This window comes from Lepidochelys kempii, chromosome 2 (assembly GCF_965140265.1).
Source record: "Lepidochelys kempii isolate rLepKem1 chromosome 2, rLepKem1.hap2, whole genome shotgun sequence".
NCBI classification, from domain to species: Eukaryota; Metazoa; Chordata; order Testudines; family Cheloniidae; genus Lepidochelys; species Lepidochelys kempii.
In genome coordinates, this window is record NC_133257.1 from 249498744 (window position 1) to 249525440 (window position 26697).

The 26697-nt window shown below is 41.3% G+C and overlaps 1 protein-coding gene across 3 annotated transcripts in view; it reads left to right on the plus strand.

Annotated features, from left to right (window-relative positions):
* The window catches only part of PTPRN2 (protein tyrosine phosphatase receptor type N2), a 1054095-nt gene that overhangs the window by 282130 nt on the left and 745268 nt on the right, over positions 1-26697 (plus strand). For 2 of the 3 annotated variants that reach the window (XM_073334545.1, XM_073334547.1), the window contains one exon: positions 18212-18325. In XM_073334545.1, coding sequence (XP_073190646.1) covers positions 18212-18325 — 114 coding nt within the window. Of the gene's footprint in view, positions 1-13841; positions 13923-18156; positions 18326-26697 lie in introns of those variants that run through there. The other variant, XM_073334546.1, reaches the window with a different exon arrangement.

Genomic DNA, 26697 nt, shown 5'->3' on the forward strand with positions numbered 1-26697 from the left:
GAGGATTCTGGGCTCGGGGTGTGGGTTCTGGGCTGGGGCTGAGACGTTTGGGGTACAGGAAGGGGCTCCAGGCTGGACGGGTGGATGAGGGATTTGGAGTGCAGGAGGGGGCTGCAGGTTGAGGCAGAGGGTTGGGGTGCAGGAGGGCTCTGGGTTTGTGGGGGCTCAGCTGGGGCAGGGGGTTGAGATGCAGGGGGTGAGGGCTCTATCTGGGAATGCACACTCTGGGGTGAGGCTGGGGAAGTGGGGTTTGGGATGCAGGAGTGGGCTATGGGTTTGGAGGGGGCTCAGGGTTGGGGCAGGGCGTTGGGGTGTGGGCTTACCTCGGGCAGCTCCCGGTCAGTGACACAGCGGGGCTAAGGCAGACTCCCTGCCTGTCCTGGCACCGCACTGCACTCTGGAAGCGGTCAGCAGTCCGGCTCCTAGGTGGGGGGCTAGGAGGCTCCATGCGCTGCTCTTGCCCACAGGCACCACCCCCCAGCTCCCACTGGCCGCGGTTTCCAGCCAATGAGAGTGTGGAGCTTGTGCTTGGGTTGGAGGTTGCGCGCGGAGCCCCGTGGCCCTCCATCTAGGAGCCAGACCTGCTGGCTGCTTCTGGGGTGCAGCGGAGTGCCAGGACAGGTAGGGACTAGCCTGGCTTAGCCCCACAGCACCACTGACTGGACTTTTAATGGACTGGTCGACAGTGCAGACCGGAGCCACCAGGGTCCTTTTTTATCTGGGCATTCTGGGTGAAAACTGGACACCTGGCAACCCTGAACAGGTGGATACACATTTTTCTGTATGTTTTTTTTGTGTGGCCTAAACTCAAAGCTGGACAAATGGAACCTACATTTTGATAGTAACTCCCCACATCCAAATCTCCCTGAGTATTGTATCACATTTAATTTGAATATCACAAAGATAACATTAGCAAAGACAGTTGGTTCTGTGTATAATGTGAATTAAAAGATCAAATTTTAATCCTGCACAGTAAAAAGAGATTTTTTTAATGTATTCTGGCTCACATTTCAATACTCATGCTTTAAATCTTGAATCTGTATTTTTTAAAAACGGATGGGGAGAGTACAAATTTTGCCCTCAATTACATCTGTGTAATAATATAGAAGTAGTGGTATTGCACAGTGTACAGAAAGTCAGAATAAGGCACTAACTTGATGAAAGTTCCTATAGTATCTACACTGTTTCCTGAACCACTGCCAATATAACTGGGTTGTTTCCAGTATTTTCTCTTCTAAGGAGCTTTTTTCAAAGCTTGTTTTTCTGGCTTTCAAGTCTTCTATCTATCTATCTATCTATCTATCTATCTATCTATCAAAAAAAAAAAGAGCAAAGAGACCACCATTATTTTACATCTTTGGTAAGCTATGTCCTCTCACAGATTTGAGTGTGTTTGTATTGTACAGCATTACACACATTATTGCATGTTTTTCAAATACATGAAGGTTACACAGTTAAACACTCAAGTGTCAGGAAATGCCAAAATTAAGATTAACCTCAATTCTGCCCCATTTGTACGTGGGTACAACAGTATCGCCATCTGTAAAATGGAATAAAATACGCTTTCCGCTTTTGTTAAAGTGTTTTAAGATCTACTGATGACAAATGCTATTTAAAAGCTAGGTGATGTTATTATTATTATTACCATAGCCTTTAATTATGTGCAGCCATATGATTTCTCAGGTTATACAATATAATATCATACAGTATTTTTCTATAGCCTATAACAATTTATAAATGGCATTAAATGGATCCTCAGCCAGGTGCTCTTCCACCTTGAATAAAAGAGCAGCAAAATTTGAATTAGATTCCACAGATTCAAATCAAGACCACATCCCTGCAGGGTTGGGTCTCCATTGCAAATCCAGAAAGGGCCTATCTTCTAGAATCTTGGTGGCTGTAGTTTCAGATGATGGAAATCTTGCAAGATGTCATAAGACTCCCACTATGAACAATTCAAGAGTATAGTCAATGTGAATTCAATAGTTTGAAACCTGCCCTTAGGTCTGGTTCCTTCCCGCCTTGGACTCCTATGTGGAGAGCTGCTATTACTATGTAAATATAGGGCTGCAGATGCTAACATTCATCCTTTATTTTGGAATGTAAGGTTCTGTATTGGAGAGGGCAGGACAGACTGTAGCTGTCTGAAGCTTTCAGCAGGCCTTAACTGTTGTGTTATGTAATGCTTAAAATAATATAGTTGTTCAATACAAGCTCTCTGTGGCTTAATGAGAATAATAACACTTCTGAAAACCACTAGTGGGATCTGGGATGTTGTGCTCCTTGCTACCTTCTTTTACAAAGAATAGAGCAGAGGGTAGAAGCCTGTTCCTGATCTGCGCTCCATCCACTGCTACCATCAGTGGAAGGAGGAGCAGAGTGCAAGCTGCCACAGTTCTAGGTCATAGGCTGAAAATCCACTTCCTTAAGGGAGGTGTTCAAAACCTGGGACTGTCATGGACAAATAAGGATGCCTGACGGATGTAACATGTCTGAATGATTCCTTCCTCCAAATGAAATGTCTCACTCTTCCTTCTACAGTATTTCATGTGTAGGTCCCTTTACTAGAGGGGCCTCTGAACTTTATTGGGAGTGTTCCAGGGGAAGATCCTGTGTGCGGCAATCTAGCCTTAGAGACTACAACTCCCATGATGCCTGGGGGGGGGGAGACTTCCTCCTTCAGGGAGAGCAGGCGGTGGTCTCCATTTTGGGAAAAGGAGTGAGATTGCTGCTGTGGAGATCTGTCCATACCAGAAGCTGCTGCTGAGAGCCTGAAGGGGCTTTGATTGAGCAGGGAGCCTTAGAGGCTGTTGGTGGCTTCACTGGAGTCAGAGCAGAGACTATTGTTGTGCCTAGAGCTGACTCTTGTTTGAGAAAGTGCTTGCAAGGGAAGTGGCATAGCAGAGTCTGAGTCTGAGGAGAGGCAGAGTGATCTTCCCACTGAACCAGGATCCAGAGCTGCTGACATTTGGTGGGGCCAGCTCCAGTCATCAGAGGGGTTGTGCAGGTTGTTGCCTTGGCTGGACTGATACACAGAACCAACAGAGTGCTTTCTCTAGCTGCAGATCTTGAAGCGCGCCCACGCAAGCAAGTGTCTAGGACTCCGAAATCCAGAGGAGTGTACGCTTCAGGGTGGGGTAAATGATGGCAGTGTAAATGCCAGTTATATAAGATTAATTTATTACTGTATACTGTATTTGTTAATTGATTTTATTCAACTGCCCCTGTGGATTTAAATTAGTAGTGACATTTAATCTTAGTTTGTTATACCCTGTTTCTTTAAATTGTTAAGTAAATGAGTGTTAGCTCTAATTTAAGTATATTGGATATATATTATTTATAATCGGTATTTGAGTTAGACCCATGCCACAGGTTATCATTATTATTATTACTCCTATTTAAAGGGGTTTATTCCTTGAGGTTCCCAAGGCAAGCCTTTGAGTGTGTACAGCCAGGTGGAGGCACAGCCAATTTTAACTTCTTTTGGGAGTAAAAGGACTGCAGGAGAAGGCTGGATAGAGGATTCTCACTTATCCAACATCCATCACCACTGGGATACTCAGGATCTCCTTTAATGTCAACAACATCAGGTGCTCAGGCACACAGATGAGTGTTGCCTGCTCCTGAGTACCCCAGGGAGGAAAGGGAGGTTACATTTACAACATTTATACTTTTTCAGTTACAGAGCTTAAAAATCAATAAGACTTTTAAATAATTCTTAAATTGATTACTATAGTCTATGTGTCTACATTATAACAATTATCCTGTGAAGTAGAAGTTTGCACAGTTTTTGGGGAGCCACCGTAAGTTCATAGATTCAGAGTTTAAGGCCAGAAAGGACCATTAGATCATCTAATATGACGTTCTGTTCATCACAGACATTTCTCCCAGATACCGTTGTATTGAGCCCAATTATGTGTGCTTGGCTAAAGGATATCTTCTGGAAAGGCATCCAGTCTTGATTTGAAGACATCACGAGATGGAGAATCCACTATCTCCTTTGGTAGTTTGTTCCAATGTTTAATCACCATCACTGTTTACAAAAAGAAGGGTGATGTTTTTCCAATTTGAATTTGTCTGGCTTCAGCTTTTAGCCATTGGTTCTAGTTTTGCTTTTCTCTTCTAGATTAAAGAGTCCTTTGGTATCCAGTATTTTCTCCCCGTGGAAGTACTTCTACACCGAAATCAAGTCACCTTTCAGTCTTCTTTTTGATAAGCCAAACAGATTTTCTGTGATAAGCCATTTTCTGTGGCTTTTCAATTTTTCAACTTCCATTTTAAAATGTGAAAACTAGAAATGTATGAAGTATTCCAATATTGGGCTTACCAATGCCATATGCAGAGGTAAAATCTCCTCTCTACTTCTGTTCGCATTCAAGGCTCTCATTAACCCTTTTCCCCACAGCATCATGCTGGGAACTCATGCTGAGTTACTTGTCCACAGTGACTTATCAGGGTCACTGCTTTTCAGGATAGTCTCCCATTCTGTAGGTATGGCCTGCATTCCTTGTTCTTTGATGTATAACTTTGCATTTGGCTGTATTAAAACTCAGTTTGTTTGAAAGGGACCAGTTGACCAAGTGACCAGGATTGCTCTGTATGATTGCCGTGGCCTCATCTTTGTTACCACTCTACCAACATTGAGAACACAATTAATGTTCTAGGCATGGGTTATCGGCTGTGCCAGAACTCTGCTGTATGACACCTTTGCATTCTTCTTTTCCGCATGGCTGCCAGGGGGTGATGTAGCCTTGATGTAAGTTAAAGCAGGCTCTGGTCTGCTCCAACCTATGTCAGCTTCTAATGGCTCCCAAAAAAAAAAAAAAAAAAGAGTATAACTAACAGGTTCTGCTGAAGAATGGCTTAGGAACAGAAAGTTGTGCAGATCAGTATTTCAATACAGTACATGGGCAGAACTATATGGAGAAGTTTCATCTTGAACAGTACTTGTCTGAACTGTGTATGTTTCCAGTCACTTCTGGTAGTTCCCTAAGCAGTAAGTTCACTAACATAGTTTATAAAACTTATCAGCTGTCTGTAGATTGCTTCACTAGGCATGTTTCCTTGAAGACTTAGAAAGATCCAAGTTTGGCTTAAATCAGAAGTGAAAGGAGTTTGCTGCAAACATTAGATGCCGCTTGTGAGGGATGTGAAGGCAACATTCTTCAGGTCAGATTTAACCTGAGGGGAACCTTCCACTTGCATGTCCACAATAACTAGTTCTTGACATATGAGCTTTGGCTGTCATGTGTGCTACAGCCACTGGTTTGTTTTTAATACCAAATGAAATAAATAATACTTCACATTCCTAAGCAAGTTCTTTTTCACAGAGTTTTTACAGAGGTTACTTCACATTCCTAAGCAAGTTCTTTTTTCTGCCCTGAGAATAAAAATACAGTTTGGTTACACAATGAAGGCCTTGCCAGCTCCAGTGTATTTCTTGGCACCAAAGTATTGACACCAACCAAAAATGTAGTGGGTATTCTTGTAGTGACTGAAGTACATTTCAGTGATACTTGGAATAATTAGTGTACATAAATCAGCATTAGTATATTTGCATCTTATTGCTTCCATAAATCCTTAGTCTGTGGTGACCCTGCAGCTTGATCTAACAGTTACCAGCACCTCTATTAATAGAATTCTAGCTAGTAGAGATGGATTATTCACTGTTCTTCATTCTCTAGTACTGTGTCTTGCCTAATTTAAATATTCTAAGAAATGGGGTTCCCATTACTCTCATGGGAGGCTATTCCACACTCTCTGGAATAGATCTCACTGTAAAGAAGCTTGTTCAGATACTCAATTTTGTTCATTTTTGTAAAAGCATCCCAATTCTCCTAGTAATACCATAAATAATTCATCTCCCACTTTTGTGTTTACACTGTTCAAACATCTGTAAACTGTATCATGCCCCTCCTTATTTTAAATCAAGTTAGTGTTAGTCAAGTTATACATATTTATCTCTTTTGACCTTTTCTCATGTCAGTCCATGCAGCCCCCTAAAATCTCTTTCTTTCTTTCTTTCTTTCTTTCTTTCTTTCTTTCTTTCTTTCTTTCTTTCTTTCTTTCTTTCTTTCTTTCTTTCTTTCTTTCTTTCTTTCTTTCTTTCTTTCTTTCTTTCTTTCTTTCTTCTCCCTCCAGTTTGTCTGTATCTTTCATATACTCTTTCTCCCAGATATAATTAGTATCTTCTACATCTTATTCCCATTTATTTTTGCCAGCTGGTTACAGGTGCCTCAAACTTATGTCCATCTAGTATTGATCCATCCTGAAACTGTAACTAGAAACGAAAACATGCCCTTTAGTCTTAGTCTTGCACTACCTCTACTAAATGTGCTATTACTGAAGACATGCGTAGGCCAGTTTCACTGGTAAACTAGCAATAAATCTCATATCTGAGTTTATAATATCTTTCCTGTAGCTCTTTGGAGAAGTTGGAGTAATTCTTTCCCATTTTGCTCTTATCCCTCACACAGTCCTGAAAGTTGGGAGCAGTTGTCCAGGTAAGTCCACCTGTAAGCCGGCATAGTTTATCGTGAACAAGTGGTTTTGTTTGGAGTGTCTTCTCAGTGGAAAAGACAGCAGCCCTAAAATCTAGTCTCCATCGTGTGTGTTGTGTCTGGTCAGCCTACTCTTCTCTCATCTATTTTTTAAAGTGCTGCTTTTTCTGATAAATAAAATCTTTCTCACACAGAGGTTTATGTTCCTTCTCTCCATCTGTTGCCCTCATTGAGAGATCCCAGCTTTTTACAGTTGATATTTGCCATGTACATAATTCTTTAATCCCTTAAAAATCTCTCTTCAGTTAATTGAAGTACTGTTTGTATAGTGTTATGGGACCTTGCAAAACTGCTTATTAGCAGATTAGCGCAAACAGCACAGTCCCCAGAATGTCTGTCCTCCTGCTGCTATTGCAGCTAAAACCAGTTCCTCTTTTAGAGGTGGGAAGAACACGCACATGCATGATCTTCCTCAGGAGTTACTTCCTGAGACAAGGGTCCTTCGCATCTCAGCGGAACTATACTTCTTAGTGACTAACTTTGGCCAACACTCAGCACTACAATAGTGTTTATGTATATTGCTAACTTGTATTATTCTCAGTGCCAGCATTCAGCTTTGAACATCAGCATGTTGATAATCACCAAGGTGTACCATCCTTTTTTTCTTAGGATTGGTCATCAGTACTGTTATTTGTTTATAATGGTGGGAGACAGACCACAAGGTTTTATTTTTGAGCCTCAGAGTATTTCCAAGAAGATTAGGAAAGGACTTGTAGGGGATCTGGCATTCAGTAGCACTTTAACTAGCTTGTCACAGAGAACATGTACTTGCTGATATTCCTGTTTCATTGCTGATCCTAGCTAATAGGTGGGTCACCTGGGTATTTTTCATCATCCTAACTATTACTGGTGTGCTTGGATGCCACAAAGAAATAGAGAAGAATAATTATATTAAGAACAAAAATCTTTTGAATCAGGAGATCTCAGTAGGCTAACTACAGGTCTTAAAGACAGATTTATCTATTTTTTCACTCTACACAGTGTTATTAATACATTTGTAGCTTTTGGACATAAGTATTGCCTTGACAAAGTCTGTTGCCTAATACTGTTTTTATGGATAATTGTGCCATGCTGTCATATTAATCAGACATGCAGCTGTTTATCATACTTCCTTATATACAAATTATTTTATTAATAAAGCACCTCAGTTTGTCCATGTGTTGCTTATAGGTGAGCCTGAAATGGTTCATAGAAATCCAGGGAACTCTAAAGATACTGGATACCTACTTATCCATGAATGTGTTTTGTATGGTGCTATCCTTATAGTACCAGGAATACTGACCTCTCAGGAATTGGACACTTCTAAACTCTTGTGTAAAGTCACCATAGAGAGGTGTTGATTAATAGTATTGCCAAATGATTGACTACACTTGTGGTTTGTTATGAAAAATGTTCGAGACCAAATAACCAAACATAGCCAATTTTACTGCTAAACAGTACAGTACAAAAGAAGTTACTTCCATCTGGGAAGCTGTTCACACAGTCCATTCACCTTAAAAGAAGATGTGCTCCCCAAAATATGCATTCAAAATTAGCTATATTTATACATTACCCAAGTCTAAAATCCATCCATCAGCTTTTTACCTTGTGTTTGTGGTTCCAATGTGTATCCCTTATCTCTTGTTTTTGAACATAGCATGCCAAACCAGCTGGGCCATGAAGACTCTTCCTACCTTGTACTCATGTGTCTTGATTTTCAGAAGGTTTATATTTTCTACAGCCAACTGCTATGTTTAGCTTTGCAAGGTATTGTCAGATATAAATGTCCTGACATAAGTGGGCAAGAATGAACCTAATACAACTTAGCATAACTTTGTGCTGACATTGATATGTACAGTAATACAATATATATCATATTAATGTGACATGTAATACATATTAATGTGACTTGCAATATGTATAACATATACACTGGCTAACAGAAGTTTTAGCTCTTTACCACCAAAGCTACTCCTTTGCCATGTAATCTTTATGACTCAGAATTTGTGACATTTCCAGCAGCCATTTCAATGTGAATGAGAGCTGAACTAAGCCACTTGTGCTGTTGGAAAGGAGAAAACAAATAAAATACCATTCAAAATGTAGACCAACCCCCCCCCCCACGTTCTGTTTTGGAGTATATTGGAGGGGTGGGAATTTGGGGTATTTGAGGAATAAGGCTTTTTCTCAGAGATTTAGGATTCTTTTTATGGTAGTATTATTTGCCTCAATGATTCCTCTAAATCCATGTATGTTTTTAACACAGAAAAAAAAAATTTTTGGCTGTTGCCTTCTGTTATTGACTGTTTCTAAGGTGGGTGATTTTACTTTTATTGCAATACAATATGCCATTGATAGCAAAGTCAGATCCCTGTTAAATACTGTTTTAACAAACAAACAAAATTAGCACTATATACAACTTGTAGGAAGTCTTAGAAAAGCAGTCAGCGGGTGAATGGGCCAGTTTTCGAAAAAAAAAAAAGTCCTTTTTTCGATCAACCAACATTGTTTATTTCAACAAATATGAAGTTTATCAGCAATATGGTACATGGTTTTTTAATTTTAAATTTTTTTTAAATCACATAGCTACATTAAACACTGTTTCACAAGTCTGTCTACCATACACATTAGTGAAGGTTTGGATCTGGGTAAATGTATACCTATAGATGTCAGATAAAATGCCACATGTATCTCCAGTATCTTAGTTTACCAGCTGTTCTGCAATATTCACCTATAAGTCTGACATCAGAACTGAGCCCTGGGGGTGCAGCTGTCCACTAGGTGCCACTGTTGCTGTTCAGAAATACAAGTAAAACAGGACTACTGAGGCTGCATGAGGCTGAACCTAGAAAAAGCAGAGTAAAATGATAAACCAGTTTTAAAAGTTTAACATGGAAAGGTGCTCGTAGGAAGTCCGCATTCTCTGCAGACCACTGTATGTTAAAATTCTGCAGGTACGTCATGCAGCTTTGGAGATTGTAATCATGAGTTATTCTGAAGAAGTATTGGTATGACACTTTTAAGCATTTGCTTTTTCAAATCATGGTTTAAATTTTCAGAACATTGCATGGGGAATACCAGTGTAGAACCTATTACTGCTTAATTGGTGTTAGATGCACCTCTCTTGTGAAGTGTATGTAACCCTTCTGCCCGTCAGAGTTGGCAGCAACAAGGGCCGGGTTCAATATCTAGGGGATCCATTCCAATAACACAATGCAAACCGGCTCGAGCCCCCACCCAGTGACCTGGGACAAATATATACCATCCCCGCTGGGCGCCTCCAAGAGGCAATACTTCCCCTCTCGCAAGCACAGAGTCTGAGTGTAGCAAAAAGCCTTTTAATAACAGAGAGAAACAATGTGGCATTATGTTGGGGAAACACCACCCCCAGGATTCATAACACAACCCATGAGCAAAAAAACCCACCCCAAGCAAATTGGGGCATGCCCCTTTCCCTTTGGTTCTTGAGTCCAGCAACCCCAAATCACCCAAAGTCCCAAAAGTCCAATGACCCAAAAGTCTCTGTCCCTGGTCAGGGCAGCCCCAGAGTTCGAAAGTTTATCTGCAGAGCTTTACCTCCCAACCTGGGTGGAGATGGGACGGGGGTAAGAGGCACCTTACGTGATCTGAAGCTGACCGCCCCACAGCTCCATAGGCCTTCGCTCCGCTCTGCCAGCCTCCCCACGAACTCCTTCGCTCAGCTCCGCTCCGCAGCCCACAAGCAGCTCCCGCCGTCCCACGAACTGCTCCACCAGCTGGTCCACAAACTGCTCCGTGTCCCACCAGCAGCTCCCACCGTCCTATGAACTGCTCCACCAACCTGTCCACAAGTCATTCCAGCCGTCCCGCAAACTGCTCCACAATATATCCCCACTACCTAACACAACACTCAGTGATTTCAGCTCTTAGTCAGTTCAGCTCTTTGGTGAATTCAGCTTGTAGTAGGGGAGCCTCAGTGCCGGTGCACTGTTAGCCCAAAGTGAGCTCAGCAGCCTGTAACTGGACGTCTAATCAAAATTAGCTCTGATATTCCACAGTGGAGAGAGGAGGAAGTGCAATTAGCATGTCAGGCCCTCACCAAGGGGCCCATGCCACCAAGTATTAATACTTGTCCCCAGCCTCTCTCAATTCACAGAGTTTTGGAACTCATGACCCTTGCCTAGCGAGTGCCACTTATTTGATGGTGAGTCCCTCCATCATAACAAAAGGCCAAGTACAGTTCCAAGCACAGTTCCCATAATCAGGGTAATAATAATTTATTCTTCCTGCCCCAATAACAGAGACACTGGGGATCCCACAGCAGCCAAAGTGACCATTTGGGCAGCTATGGCCTCATTCTAGGCTGGGTGGGTGTGCCTATGCAAATGAGATTGGCCCCTGAGGTTCTTTTCCAAAACTTGCCACACCTCACCGCCAGATGTCAGGGTGGAGCTCATCCTGACATTGCTTACATGTACTTAAAAATTGATGTACAAAACATGTTTTGTTCTCTATAGAACAAAATGTTTTTAATAAATGGAATATTATAATTAATGTTGTTTACTGTGTACCGTACTTGTAAATCTTGACTATGGATTGTGGGTTCACTGTCTTCTGAAATAAAAAGCCATTGACATGGAAGATTAATGTACTGTTCTAGAAATCATAACTGATTCCTTTTCTAAACAACTTTGAAAATGTGCATTACTGTACAGAATTCAAAAGGGAGAGAAAAATAATATATATTTTAATAATGTCAATATGTTTCCTAAAATAATTTCCTGCATAGAAAATTCATGACCTTAAAGTCCAATATCTTGAGACTTCCATGTCTAGAAGCAGGTACTGAGTGTCCCAGTGGAAGTCTAATGATCTCCCCTTTCCAGTTGTATAAAAGTTCTGTTTCTAACCATGCAGCGTCTTGTGATATCTGGACTTTGGTTTGTCTTTAGTACAGGATTGAACATTAATGTCCCTGCAACAATATCCAGTAAAGTTTGGGGGGAAATTCCACATCTAGGGGAAAAAAACAAAAACAAATCCATGTTTCTGGCAGATTAAATTACTAAAAAATGACAGCTGTTTAAAACTGCTTGAAGGTTTGTAGTGGTACAATAAGTCCTTCGATTAATGGACAGAGTGCAGGTGAGATAATTAAGTTGATAAATACGTCTTGTCATATGCATAACATCGCTGTATATGGTTTTGTGTATTTAGGTCTACCTACTGTAAATAATACACCGGTGCAAACTTTAGTTTTACACATATTGTAGCTTTATAACATCAGATAATTACTGTATAGTTAGAAAGGTATGGGCCTTGGTCCACTTATACATTCTAACTGCATTAACCACTCTATCTGGAAGGCCTTCTAATTGCCTGACCGCTACAGGCAGTCATAACAGCTGAAGGAATTGCTTCATGTGTACAATGAAGTGCCTGATTTTAGGGCTTGCAAAATTCACTCACTTGTCAGTACAATATGGATATTTCCTTGCTGGCCATGGAGACCTAAGTAATCAATTACTGAGGAATGTAAGCTTTTCAGTCAAATGAAGGCATAAGGGTAGGGCCCTACCAAATTCATGGCCATGAAAAAAGTGTCACGGACTGTGAAATCTGCCCCCCCACCCCATGAAATCTGGTCTTTTGTGTGCTTTTACGTATACTATAAAGATTTCATGAGGGAGAACAGCATTTCTCAAATTGGAGGTCTTGGCCCAAAAGGAAGTTGCAGGAGAGTCCCAAGGTTATGTTTGGGGAGCTGCGGTATTGCCACCCTCACTTCTGTGCTGCCTTCAGAGCTGGGTGGCCAGAGACCAGTGTCTGTTGGCCAGACGCCCAGCTCTGAAGGCAGCGCCCCGCCAGCAGCAGTGCAGAAGTAAGGGTGGCAATACCATACCACACTACCCTTACTTCTGCGTTGCTGCCTTCGGGGCAGCTGGACAGTGGCGGCTGCTGACTGAGGGCCCAGCTCTACAGGTATCAGTGCAGAAGTAAGGCTGTTAATACCATACCATGCCATCCTTACTTCTGCGTTGCTCCTGGCAGTGGCTCTGCCTTCAGAGCTAGGCTCCTGGCCAGCAGCCACCGCTCTCCAGCTGCCCACCTCTGAAGGCAGCGCCGCCGCCAGCAGCAGCACAGAAGTAAGGGTAGCAGTACCACAAGCCCCCCTACAACAACCTTGCAACCCCCACAAAACTCCTACAATTACAACACTGACATTTCAGATTTACATAGCTAAAATCATGAAATTTATGATTTTTAAAATCCTATGGCCATGAAATTGACCAAAATGGACCGAGAATTTGTTAGGGCCCTACATAAGGGATAGACACAAACTGACAACTCCAGGGCCTCTGCTCCTGCTCATAGCTTTGCTCAGCAGCAGTGAAGTGGATATTACAATACTTTGGTCAGTTTTACTCATGCTATACAGAACCCTGTGTGCAAAAACCTGTCATCATTGCTTTACTACATCTGTTTATGAACTCTCATCATCTTAAGAGACTCAGTGTTTGATTTAACTAATTACAATTTTTAGATGTCTAGCCGTTAGTAAGTGAAGAGTGATCTCAGGATGGCTTCTTGGGATGTATTTCTGTACACAAGGATAGTCAAAGAAGGAACCTGATTAATCCATCTCTTGTGTTTCTTCTGAGTATGTTTTAGATGGTGTGAACAGGTTTTTCTGATAGCTCATTTTATCTTGGTTACTTTAGACTCAGTGTAACAAGCTCAGAACTCGAATGCTCAAATAAATTGGTTAGTCTCTAAGGTGCCACAAGTACCCCTCGTTCTTTCTGCTGATACAGACTAACGCGGCTACCACTCTGAAACGTGGGTATATAGCGGATAATCATCTAAAAAACACTTAATCAATAATTGCTTACATTTTGTGAAGAAAAAATTCACGTGGTGAATCATTATGTCACTCGGTATATTTTAGGAGACTTTGCTTAAAATAAACTGAATGAGTCAGCTGCCACTAAATAGATTTGCCTTCAAGGGGAAAAAGATCACTCGGTAGATTTTGCCAAAAGCTTTTTTTGGTACCTGGTGAGACTGTGATGATGATTGTTTAGCTTATTGTGACTGAAACATTTTAACACAACTAACATTACAAAACCATATCACAAGTTCTGATTTTTTTTTGGCCCTTTCACATAATTCAGTACCCAGATATCTCTCATGAATGCAACGTAGCATTTCTTTCCTCAGTGATGAATGGAATCTCCATTTTTCTGTAAGAATTGCATCATATACAGACCAGTAATAATGAGCTAGGGATGAGATTTCTCTATTTGTCTTCTGCCTTCCCTCAAGAGTCATCTCTTCAGGATATGTAGTTTGTCATGCTCACAATTTCATGTGTCACCTTCTGTATTTTATCAAGAGAGGATGGTAGGTGTTCGGTAAGCATATGTACTTGTGTTTCTATATCATATTCTGTGCTATTCTATGATTCGAAAAAATGTGCCCTAGATAGCACATCTGACATAACAAAGATCTTACCTGGTGCATGACTTAAATTAATTTAGTACTTTTGTAATCTTAGCAGCAGTCTTTGTATTCTAAGAGTTGTTCTAGACCGTGGCTTTTAAACAATGGTTTTTAAGTGTTTATGTTCAGTTTCTAGTGAAATCTTTCACAACTAAATACAATAGAGGGCATCTCTCCATCTATTTGGATGGAGTCATTCCTCTGGAAGCAAAAGTAGAAGTCCCCTAAAAATCAACATGTGTCATACATTTAACACAGATACTCCTGATATAAGTATAGGGGGAAACTACGATAATAAAGTGATACTACCAGTGGCAATGCTTGACAAATTATAGTATTTTAATGATAACCATATGTTTATATTGATCTGTTGTCTTACTGTTTCCTCATTCTGGCTAGTGTGTGGAGTGGATGTCTTTCCTGAGTTATGTTATTTCTTGGGGTACAATTTTTAGCAAAATTTTGTATAAACCCATTGGTGTTATAAGCCTAAAGTGTTTTTCCTTTAACTCTTTATTAAATCACAATTCATGCTTTGAACTTTATTCATCATACATAACAAAATTCCTTAAAATTTAGCTCTGAAGGTGTCAAGGTTCCTCCCCCACTCTGAACGCTAGGGTACAGATGTGGGGACCTGCATGAAAATCTCCTAAGCTTGTCTTTACCAGCTTAGGTCAAAACTTCCCCAAGGTACAAAATATTGGATTGGCCGCTACCACCACCAAACAAATACTGGTTACTGGGGAAGAGCTGTTTGGAAACGTCTTTCCCCCCCAAATACTTCCCAAAACCTTGCACCCCACTTCCTGGACAAGGTTTGGTAAAAAGCCTCACCAATTTGCCTAGGTGACTACAGACCCAGACTCTTGAATCTTAAGAAAAATGAACAATCCTCCCAACACTTGCACCCCCCCCTTTCCAGGGAAATGTTGGATAAAAAGCCTCACCAATTTGCATAGGTGACCACAGACCCAAACCCTTGGATCTGAGAACAATGAAAAAGCATTCAGTTTTCTTACAAGAAGACTTTTAATAGAAATAGGAGTAAATAGAGGTAAAGAAATCCCCTCTGTAGAATCAGGATGGTAGATACCTTATAGGGTAATTAGATTCAAAACATAGAGAATCCCTCTAGGCAAAACCTTAAGTTACAAAAAAGATACACAGACAGAAGTAGTTATTCTATTCAGCACAATTCTTTTCTCAGCCATTTAAAGAAATCATAACCTAACACATACCTAGCTAGATTACTTACTAAAAGTTCTAAGACTCCATTCCTGGTCTATCCCCGGCAAAAGCAGCATGTAGACAGACACACAGGCCCTTTGTTTCTCTCCCTCCTCCCAGCTTTTGAAAGTATCTTGTCTCCTCATTGGTCATTTTGGTCAGGTGCCAGCGAGGTTACCTTTAGCTTCTTAACCCTTTACAGGTGAGAGGAGTTTTCCTCTGGCCAGGAGGGATTTTAAAGGGGTTTACCCTTCCCTTTATATTTATGACAGAAGGTCTTTCCCATTTTGTTTGCATTTAATTACAGCTTCAAGTAGTTACCCATTCTTCGTCACAATTTAGCATTTATTACACAACTGAGTAATTTTGCCACTCTAGAGGGAGCTCTTATACTAACACAATAGAATAACTTAGTACAACATCTGGAAGTAGATAGGTACAACTGACCTGGAAAGGTGCTTACAGACCAATGTAACAGGCAGTAGCAGGTAAAGATCATAATGCCACAAAAATGGGTGTGCCATGCCTCAGAGGGAGCCTTTTTAGAGATGCCATTTACCAGCTATAAATTAGTAGCATTCATTCTCTTCCCATCTCTCTTCTACTATTGTAGTTAATGGAAGTTCTGGTTCCAGTGGCACCTAGTAGTACCCCTTTAATTCATATTATGTCAGCATTTCAAGTGTAAGGACCAAATAATTAGCTGATTCAGATATCTTGCCTATGCTGTTCCAATAACTGCATTTAGGTTCTTGGATAGGGTGACCAGATGTCCTGTTTTTATAGGGACAGTCCCGTTTTTTGGGACTTTTTCTTATATTGGCACATATTACCCCCCAACCCATGTCCTCTTTTTTCACAGTTGCTATCTGGTTACCCTATTCTTGGAGCATAAGTCAGATCAGACTTTGGACCTAATCCTTAATTTTCAAGTTTGACTATCTTCATTGTTTCCAGTGGCATCAAGCTGAAGACTTTGCATGAAAATTGCCAGGCCAAATGCAAGTTTAGAAAGGGATATGTGTATCAAGTAATCAACTTTTTAATTCTAGAACTTGCAGAAGAAATAGCTTTTCTGGCAATGACTCTTAAAATAGGATGTAAAAATGGTGTAATTGGAATTAAATACAAAGTGTGTTCTAGATTCTAGACTCAGGTTAAAAATTTTTTTATTCAGCTGAATTTAAAACTAACATAGAATAAAATACTCCCAATAACTTGTTTGTTTGTATTATGTAATGTGGGTTTTTTTAATTCTAAACCATTGAGATTTGTAGCCAAATTATTTGTAACCGCTTAAGGTTTTTTGCCTCAACTCAACCTTTACCATGTGAAGAATCCTGTTGACTTTGATGAGACTATCCATGTTCTTAGAGATAGGCACATGCTTAAGTTCCTTGATAAATCAAAGCCTTATTTGTTCATAATGAATTTACTATAAATTTATAATTCTTCATTTTTTAAAAAAAAGTTTGATACTGTGGCTATTTCAAACTGCATCAGGATTTCAAAACGAGATCGAGACTTCACACCCGTTTACGTGCCTTCCTGTTGAAATTTTAATTTAAAAAATAATTTTCAGAAATAAAAATTGAGCTAGGAGGTGAATTTTTAATGTGGGTTAATCCTATTTGGCATTTTTCGGTTTGGGGGGGTTGAAATGGACACTAGAAAATAAATTTCAGTTAATTTCAATTAGTTATTTACATGGAATAATGAAGGTAATACTACATTATTTCTTCTACGCCACATACTTGCTTGTTTTCTGAATGTCATGTGAACATTATTCATCATTTGAGAGCAACTGAGGCAGTTGCTTCTCTCTCTATTCTTTTGATTCTGCAAAGTCCCATAGAAGTGAATGGATGCTTGAAAATTAATACCTGATGTTGTTTTTTGCTAATCAGATGAAGCTGTTCTTTTTAAACACAAATGTGATATCAGATGTGCAGTAATTACTGAGGTAAAACCAGTACTATGCAGAATATTCTCCTAATTAAATGTGTTGCATTTGAATGGTTTCCTTTGGATCACTCTGTAAAGCAAAACTATACTGAACAATAAATGAAACCACCTTTTTTCTCTGAAACCTAAAACTACAGATGGTCAGAGTGTATATGAAGCACCTACACTCTGAATCAGTCTTTTATATGAACGAGAGAAAGCTAATTTGAAGGTTTGAACTCCCCCCTGCCTCCCACACATACACAGTAAGCTCGTCTCAAAATGAACAACTCTCTAAATAAAAACTAATTAGGACCTAAATTAATTAGAAGGTGTGATTTGAAAAGACATTGATGAGAAGAGTCTTGTCATTTTAGACAAATAGAATGGAGCTAAATAAATTAGGCTCCATTAATATATCATTGTTCTGTGAGCAGTTTTCTTTTACTGCATTCATTAGAGGATACTACTTGAAATGAACCTTTGCTGGGCATTATGGATTCAGCATGCATTTACCAATGCCTGGCGCACAGTTCCTACATTAAAAATATTTCAACAAATCCTCATAATTCCTGAAAATTAATATTTATATTTTCTGGGTGCTTTGCTTTTCATCTGGAAAGTATGAGATGCTGAACATTAATTTTCCCACACATACACAGTTGTCAGAAAAGAAGCCTTACATCAAAAGATTTGGAAGCCAGAAGTCTGAAATTACCTTTTTTTTTTAAAGTGTGGTCTTATAACTTTATAATATACAATAGATCCTCCCTCCCTCCTCTACCAGGATAATTTTCTTCCAGTATTATTTATTCTGATAGAAAATGCACTGCTTCATGACTACTTCAAAATTCCAGTAGTCCTTTGATGACTTTTTAAAACTGTGTTCTAAAGAGTTTTTGCAGTATATAATTAGGACATATTGCAAGTGCACATCTCATCATGTGTTTCTTCCTTTCAGAGAATGAGAACTATTTTTTTCTTTTCCTTTCCCCTTTTGCCTTCTTTTTCTGCAGATGGAGTATTTGGGAGATGTCAGCGGGTTCCGGTAATAGATGTATATAAATATGAAATTTCACCCTCCATTCTTCAGCACCTAAGGATCATCTTAGAGAAGCTTTCACATAGAGGTACAGTAAAAATTGAATGAGAGTGGACCCAAGAAATGTGTGGGGCAAAAGAGCAACAGTCCGTGGTGTAGAGTAATTATTTTTGGTGGGTTTTGGTATTATGTGGTACAGAAAATTTAAATCAGTATGTTTCAGGCCTGATCCTACAGTTCTTATCCAGGCAGAATACCTCCTGAGCCAGTGAATATGTAGCAGTGTTTTGGTGAAGCATCTAAAGGAAGGTTATGTCCCCTCTGCAAACCATGTGTGTCTGTGCCTTCAGCCTTTTCTATGCTGAAATTTTAGCCATTGGTGTACCTCCACAAGAGGAGACATGGTTTACGCTAGTGCAGGGTTCTCAAACATCATTGCACCGCGGCCCCCATCTGACAACAAAGTTACTACATGAGGAAGAAGGGGCTGCAGCCCGACCCCCAGTGCCCGAGGTGGGGGTGGAGCTCAGGCTTCAGCTTCAGTCCTGGGTCCCAGCAAGTCTAATGCTTTGCGGTCCTGACCCACAGTTTGCGGACTGCTGCACTAGTGTAAATCATTAATAGCTAAGGAATAATTTACCATAAATTTGAATGCATCACAGCACATGGAAGGATAAAAGCACATTGGGCACCCAACTTGCTAGGGGTTAACTTTCCATCAGCTATGAGAAATTCCTAACTTCCTAATTAATTTCTGTACTTCTTTATTTGAACTGTTCTGGTTTCATTTAACTACTAAATCTAGCATGGCTGTAGTAATGCTTAGTGAATCTTCCTTGAGATAATCCGTACACTCACTCTAAAGTGATGGAAAGGCTGAGAAGGGAGAATCTGGTTTCTGAGTGGCTTACTTGGAATTAACAAAACAAAACTTTGAACAAAATGAAGAACAGTAATTTGAACAAACTTCTTTATGTGTTATAAGTGAATAAACACATTTGTTTTGGAGACAGAGATAAAAACAGGAAAGCTTTGTCATTTTAATCTTCATTTTAAATGGTTCCAAAATGTATGTTGGAATGATTTATTATACACCCTTGCAGGACACCAAAATAGGCCGAGGATTTATTTCCTGTCCAGCTGCCTCCTACTGATGTGATCCTAGCTTGCCATTCATTAAGGGCTAAATCAGGAGGCGCCAACCTGTGGCTCTGGAGCCACGTGTGGCTCTTCAGAAGTTAATATGCGGCTCCTTGTATAGGCACCGACTCCGGGGCTGGAGCTACAGGCGCCAACTTTCCAGTGTGCCGGGGGGTTGGGGGGCAGTGTGCTCACTGCTCAAACCCTGGCTCTGCCACAGGCCCTGCCCCCACTCCACCCCTTCCGAGCCCTCCCCTGAGCCTGCTGTGCCCTCGCTCCTCCCCCTCTGAGTCGCCTGCATACCACAAAACAGTTGATTGGGAGGTGCGGGCAGAGAGGGGGAGGCACTGATTGGCGGGACTGCTGGTGGGTGGGAGGTGCTGGGAGCGGGGGTGGGGAGGGAAGCTGCTGACATATTACTGTGGCTCTTTGGCAATGTACATTGGTAAATTCTGGCTCCTTCTCAGGCTCAGGTTGGCCACCCCTGGGCTAAATCAATGTCTTGCAAGCAAAGCCCAAGGCAATGGTCTTTGCTCAGAGCACCTTTGTAGGAGCTGGAGAGATGGAATCCTTCCTCATCTGTGAGTATGATGTGGGGCAACTGTGAAGCCAGGTACCTAGTGACTACTTAATGTCTCCCAGCTCCCCTGCAGGATTTGGGACTGGTGGATCTCCACTCTCTGTGGACCCTTTGCCAGACCCCACCACACTCTAACTTGCTCATGATCTACCTGCCATCCCCATGCTCTTGTGCAGAGAGCCGTCACTGTTCACCGAGCTTGTTTTGATCCAGAATTTCTCTGCACATGTTCTCTCTATCCGGAGCCCACCATCCTTCCAGCAGATATGTTGGCATTTCTGCTGCACTTTAATCCTTGTAAAGGGGCAAGCAGTATTTTCCCCTAAGGGAAATATTATGAATGAAATGTGGTCTGTCTCCTGCTTAGTGCATTGAAAGAGACTGGTGTAGAATATGCATATTAAATATCAGGTAGGGAAAGAAGGGGTATGTCACTATTAAAACTGGTTCAGGAACCTTACACAAACACACACAGATGTTCATCTTCCTGCTTGCTCTTACATCAGTTTGAGCTCTCTTGTCTAATATTCTCAGCAATTAGGTACCATGGGGACCTTAAAAATATCTGCAACAGATACATACAATACACACATTCAGTGCGTGTCATACTTCCTCCCTATTCTCCTCATTCTTGGCAAATACTGGAGTATTCATTGTGCATAAAGAACTGGACCAACAGAACCAACTATAACTCTTCAATTGGTAGAAATGTTTAAAGTGTGTCCATTGTTATGACAGTTCTGCCAGATTAGTTTTATCAGTGTTTACCCAATCCATTATTCTTATAATGAGATTTAGAGGGAAGTCTTTGTTTTCTACTGTAGGTATCAAGGTCCATACTTCCAACCCATGTGTGTCAGTTGTAATGATGATCATTTGCATGGTTAATACTGCTTTCCTGTGCACTCTACAGAATATCATATCTCTTTCATCCAATTCAGACATAAAGGAAACTTGCTCTTTCAGGACCACACAGATGGTCCAGAAATATTCAGAGAAGGTCTTAACTTGCTCCAAAAGATCGCTCCATGAGCAGTTCTAATGTCCAGTTTTGCCTTGTCCTTCAGCAGCACTACTAACTAGCTCTGCTTCAGCTAAAGCTACATCTACCATGAAAAGAACAGGATCAAACTGCAGTCTTTGTTACTGGCATAGCAACATGCCACACAGATTTTACCTGAAAGATTGTACAATATGTCAATTATAATTCATTTCAGAATGAGTAAAATTCCTGTTAGCAGCTGCATCAGCCATATTGCCAATTAAGGGTATTTTTTGTTGCTCATTATCTTGAGTGGTTTTCTAGTACCTTTGGTCTTAATTTTTACAATGGGTTGTTGTTTTTTTATTCCAGATTTTTACATTCTGTCAGTAGTACTAACTTCCTCATTTTCCTCTGCCGGTAGCATGCGCATCTCTATTTCCTTATTGCTAATTAGGCTATCCATCCTCATTTTTCTTTATTTTTGGTGTTGTTGATTACTTTCAAGTGAAGTTTGTGATCAAAGCAAAGGCCAAAAGGAAAAGTTGTATGTTCAGATACAATAAAACAAAGTAGAATGTAGCACTAATAACACATCAGTTTATTCTGCCACCCTTAGTTACATGCAGTATGCTAGCAAAGCATACAATAGAAAGTTGGATGAGTCATACTATTGATGTTAATCTCCTTAATAAAGGATCTTGACTTTATGTTGAATTAAATTTTCACGAGGGTACAATTTTCATGGCTTTTTTACCCACTGAGAGTATTTCTGTTTATGTCAGCTGTCAGTACCTTGCTGCGAAGTTTTGTTTTCTCACAGTACTGTAATCCCGCATGGCATTTTCGCTCATATGATCCTTGTCAAGACTCTGGCAATGCTCATTATGAAGATTTTCTGAAAAGTTTATGAACTTGGGTGTGGGTAAGAAAAAAGCCCTTGACGATTGCTGAAATTTATAATCAGCTTCTTGTGCCACTGGTCCTTCTATAATGCATGAGAAGGAGGTAAAACATTTCTCATGCTTATTCAAATAGCTGCAAATGTGGGTTCCACTCAGTACTGTGCCAGAACTGGAGAGCTTTCTGCAGCACTGCCTGTTGGGGAGGTGCACACACTCTGTGCCTCCATGTGGCCCCTCCAGAGGCTATATATGGGCATCACCCTCAGTTCCTTCTCACCAACCATCTCCTGAGTCTGAGCTCCCTGTGTGGTTTACCTCAGGGTTTTTTCTCTATGAAGCCAGCAAGTTAGATTCCTGCCTTTTTTTTCTTAGTTAATAGCTGGTTAGTTAGTAGTTAGTGCTCAGTGTCTAGTTTCTTTACTGTTTTATTTGTTTTAGTCAGTTAGTTTTGGTGTGAGGCTCCAGTGGTATACACTCGCCTATCATTAAGCAGTGCCCATCGTGTGGGGTATCTATTTTAAATAGGGACACCCACCCCCATGCATTGTCTTTTGTGTCTCAGCAAGGGACACATTAAAGAGAGGTGTAGTATCTGGTGTTCTTTCAAGAAAAGGATGCAGATTTCCAGAGATCTGCATCTCAAGCAGCACCTCACAGAGCAGATGAGGATACCTGCTTCAGTCCCAGGGCCTTTGGATCACCCAAATTCTCACACTGCTACAGAAGCTGCAGTGGTCTCTGGCAGACCCCTGGATGCAGACTGTTCTCAGAGAAAGAGGGGCTGATTTTCCTCCGGGGATTCCCCAAAACAGGATCCATAACATGACTGAAGTCACCCCAGATCAAAGAAAGACTCTTCTTCCTCTTCAAAGAAGGACATGGAACATTGCCAGGACTCCTCAGGTACTGCTGGGCCATCAACCCGTGTCTCCCTGTCTATACTTTAAACACTTCAGCAGTGGCCCTTTTGGAACTCCTGGGGTGTCTCCCAGGTCTCAATTACCAGCACACTTGAAGGGAAGATTGACAGACCATTTTGCTGAGTACCTGCCAGAGCCACTTACATTGCAGGCCCCTGCAGATACTGGCCCTTGTAGGCAACCAGACTTACAAGACTACCACAGGAGCAGGTTGTATCAAGAGGACCCACTGACCCCAGTTAATCTGTCATCCTCCTCATTTGATGACTCGACGGCCTCAGATTCCTCCTCCTTAGTTTCAGAGGATTTTAAATCTTATCAGGACCAACTGAGGAGGATGACTGAATTGTTAGGCACAGAAGTTGTGTTTGTCCAAGAGAACATGTTCAGGCTTTTGGACCTTGTTCAGGCAGCAGCCCATGGGAGAGTAGCCTTGCCTATTATCGAAGCTCTTTTGGAACAGGCGAAGGCCTTGTGACACATGCCAGCCTTCTTAGCGCTTACAGCCAAGTGCACGGAGAAATGATATCACATTCTAATGCAAGGCTTCAAGTGTTTTTATTCCTACCCTGCCCCTTACTTCCTTGTGGTCACAGCTGCCAATGAGATGTTGTGACAGGGAGATTCAGATCATCTCCAGAGTCCAAGAGACTTAACTTGTTGGGAATAAATTATTCCATCTCCTCTCTCCAGATGTCCATAACTAACCACAGCAGGCACTGTTAGCAAAATATAATTTTGTAAATTGGGAAGCAATGCCCATGTTTACTAATAGGTTGCCTGAAGATGAAAGGGAGGAGTTCAGCCTGGCAGAAGACCTATTGGCGGCCAATACATCGCTCCTGTTGGTGCTCAGTGTGGCAGGCGCTTTTTTTTGGGGAATGGTCTCTGCAATAACCAGTGAGAAGAGGCTTCTGGTTACAAAACTCTGGCATAGCTTCTGACATCCAGCAAACCATAGAGGACCTTGATTTGGATGGTCAGTTTTTGTTCTCTGAGAAAACCGATGAGTTTGCACTCATTTAAACACTCGTGTGCTATACTCCGTTAATTGGGGATCTATACTCCAGCCCCCAAGATATAGCAGTACAGGACTCTATAACAGCTACCACTCTAAAACAATACTTTCAGCAGTATTACAGGTAGTCTTGATATCCTCTGAAGCAGCATGACTTTTTGTGGGGGAGGCACAAGTCACAGAGATGGAGATCCTCCAGCTCCTACTAGAATCAACCAGCTTGTTCTCTGTCATCTTCGGGGAAACAGCAGATTTTATTTCTTCCTCAAGGACAGCAATACAGCCACCAGCAATCATCTGATCTCTCCCCCTAGCCCTTTGGGAACAGATTATCCTAGTTTTTCAGTGCTCAGGAAATCATGACTCATAAATGGGTCCTGAACACTGAGAGACTGGGATATTCTAGCCTCTCCATCCCCATCTCACAAAGCTGTGTTCCTTCAGTAAGGTCTGATTCTGTTCACTCTAGGTGCCCTAGAAGAAATCCACCTTCAATATCAGGGAAAGGGGTTCACAATACTTTCTGATCCCCAAGTCAAAGGGGATCTGAGACCCATACTAAACCTTCAAAATTTCAACAAGTATAGCAGATATATAAGATTTTGCATGGTTTCCCTGGCATCAATCCTTCCCTCCTTAAACCACAAGGACTGGTTTGCTGCCCTAGATCTCCAGGATGCCTGTTTCTATGTGGCAGTATTGCCAAGTCACAGGAAGTTTGAGATTTGTAACGGCAAGTTGACATTATCAATACACAGTACTTCCTTTTGGCCTGTCCTTGGCCCCCGGTGTAATTCATCAAGTACATTGTCATGGTGGTGGCATTCTTGAGGAGGAATGGAATTCATTATCTTCCCTTACATGGAGATTAGTTAGCACCACGCAGATCTGAACTTTGAATTCTTTTCCATGTCCAGTTCATTATCCATCTCTTCAGTCATTTGATACTCAAGCTGAACAAGGGGAAGTCCTCATTATTCCAATACAGGGGATCGAGTTTATTGGAACTCTATTCAATTCTACAAAATTGATGGCTTTTTGCCCTCAAGACAGTTTCAGGCAATTTGCCAGTTGTGCCACCGCACCATCACTGTCCAGGTATGTTTAAGGATACTAGGCCACAAGGTTTCATGTATTCATATGACTCTGCATGTCAGGCTATGCCTGTGCATCATTTGAGGGTGGCAGAAGCTAGTCTCTTGATTGAACAGACACCCTCTGAACAAATTGGTCTGGGTTTCTCCTGCAGTCCTGTGTTTCCTAGCATGGTGGATGGATCAGAACAATGTATATGGAGGCATAGCATTTGCTCATCTCCTTCCAATCAAGACAGTCATTATCAACACCTGTCTGATAAGGTGGGTGCACAATTAGGGGGTTTGCAAATCTAAGCTTTGTGGACCAAGCAAGATGTGGCTCTTCATATCTGCGTTCTTGAACTTTGAATGATTCACACTTGCTGTGCTTTTCCCCCTTACCTCAAGGGCTTGTTGGTCCAGAAGCTCACTGACAATACAACTTCAGTGTACTGTTTGAACAGACAGGGAGGGGCATGGTCCATTCAGGTCTGTTGGGAAGTGATGACGCTCCAGCACTTTTGCATCAAAGAAGGCATTGCTCCTACTGCTGCTCACTTACCTTGCTTCCAGAATCAGCTGGCAGAGTCTCAGCAGGAATTTCCCTGTGAATTATGAATGGTTGCTAAAGAACATTGTACTGGGTAGCCATCTTCAAGTCCTGGAGTATTCTGCCAGTCAACTTATTCACAGTGAAAGACAAGAAGAAATGTCAGTTTTCTTCTTGAGTAGGTCATAGTTGAGACTCACTAACTGATGCCTTTCTGCTGAGATGAGGACCATAGCTCATGTATGCATTCCCCTCTATTCTGCTCATCCATCAGATCATACTCATATTGAAACAAGATAGTGCCAAGATAATCCATGTTGGCCACTGTGGTTGAGAAAGTGCTGATTCCCAAATCTTCACAGTCTCTCGTTTCAACCCCCATCACCCCTCCTGTGATTTCTGAAGTGTGGACAAATGTGGCACCCAGATCTGAGCAGCTTGCGCCTCACAGCATGTCTGCTGCCTGGTTGGATCAAGTAACAAAGGACTTGTCAATGGCAGTTCAGGACATACTACTTAATAATGGGAAGCAGTCCACTAGGTCCACCTACAAAACCAAATGGAAGCATTTCTTGATCTGGTCCATTAGAGAATTCAGCCAACAGATGCTAAGATTCAGGACATTTCAGAGTATCTGCTACACCTTAAATCCGTGGTTCTTTCTCTGGATTCCACTTAGCTGTGATCTTGGCAATCCATCCTTACCTTGGGGAAGGCCATTTTTTCCCAACCCCAAGGTTACTAGATTTTTAAAAGGCGTTGGCATTTTTCCTTCTGTAAAACTCTTGGTTCCTCTTTGGGAACCTCCACTGTATTAGTGACTCTGCTGTGTCCTCCATTCAAGCCTTTGGCAACCTATTCTTTGTCTCATTTCTGTCAGAAGACATTTTTTTTCATTGCAATTATGTCAGCCAGAAGAGTAGAGGTAAAGCTGTATAGTTTGGATCAGATTAAATGCCAACACTTCCTATGTTTTCAACAAAAATAATATCAACATTTCATCAGAACCAAACTATACAGCTATGTGTATTTTTTCCCAAAGCCACATTCAAGTAGAGATGAAGAGTAGCTTCACACTGGGTATGTAAAGTGAGCACTGGCTTTCTATCTGGGCAGGACTAAATCCTTTTAGGCTATCTTCTTGTTTCTTTGTCTCTTTTATGCCCACAGAATTAAAGATCAGGGAGTTTCATCACAGTTTCCGAATGGGTTACTTCCTGCATCACAACAGTATGTGGGGTACCAAACACCCCTCCACTGCAGCAACTGTTGACCCATTCAACAAGGGC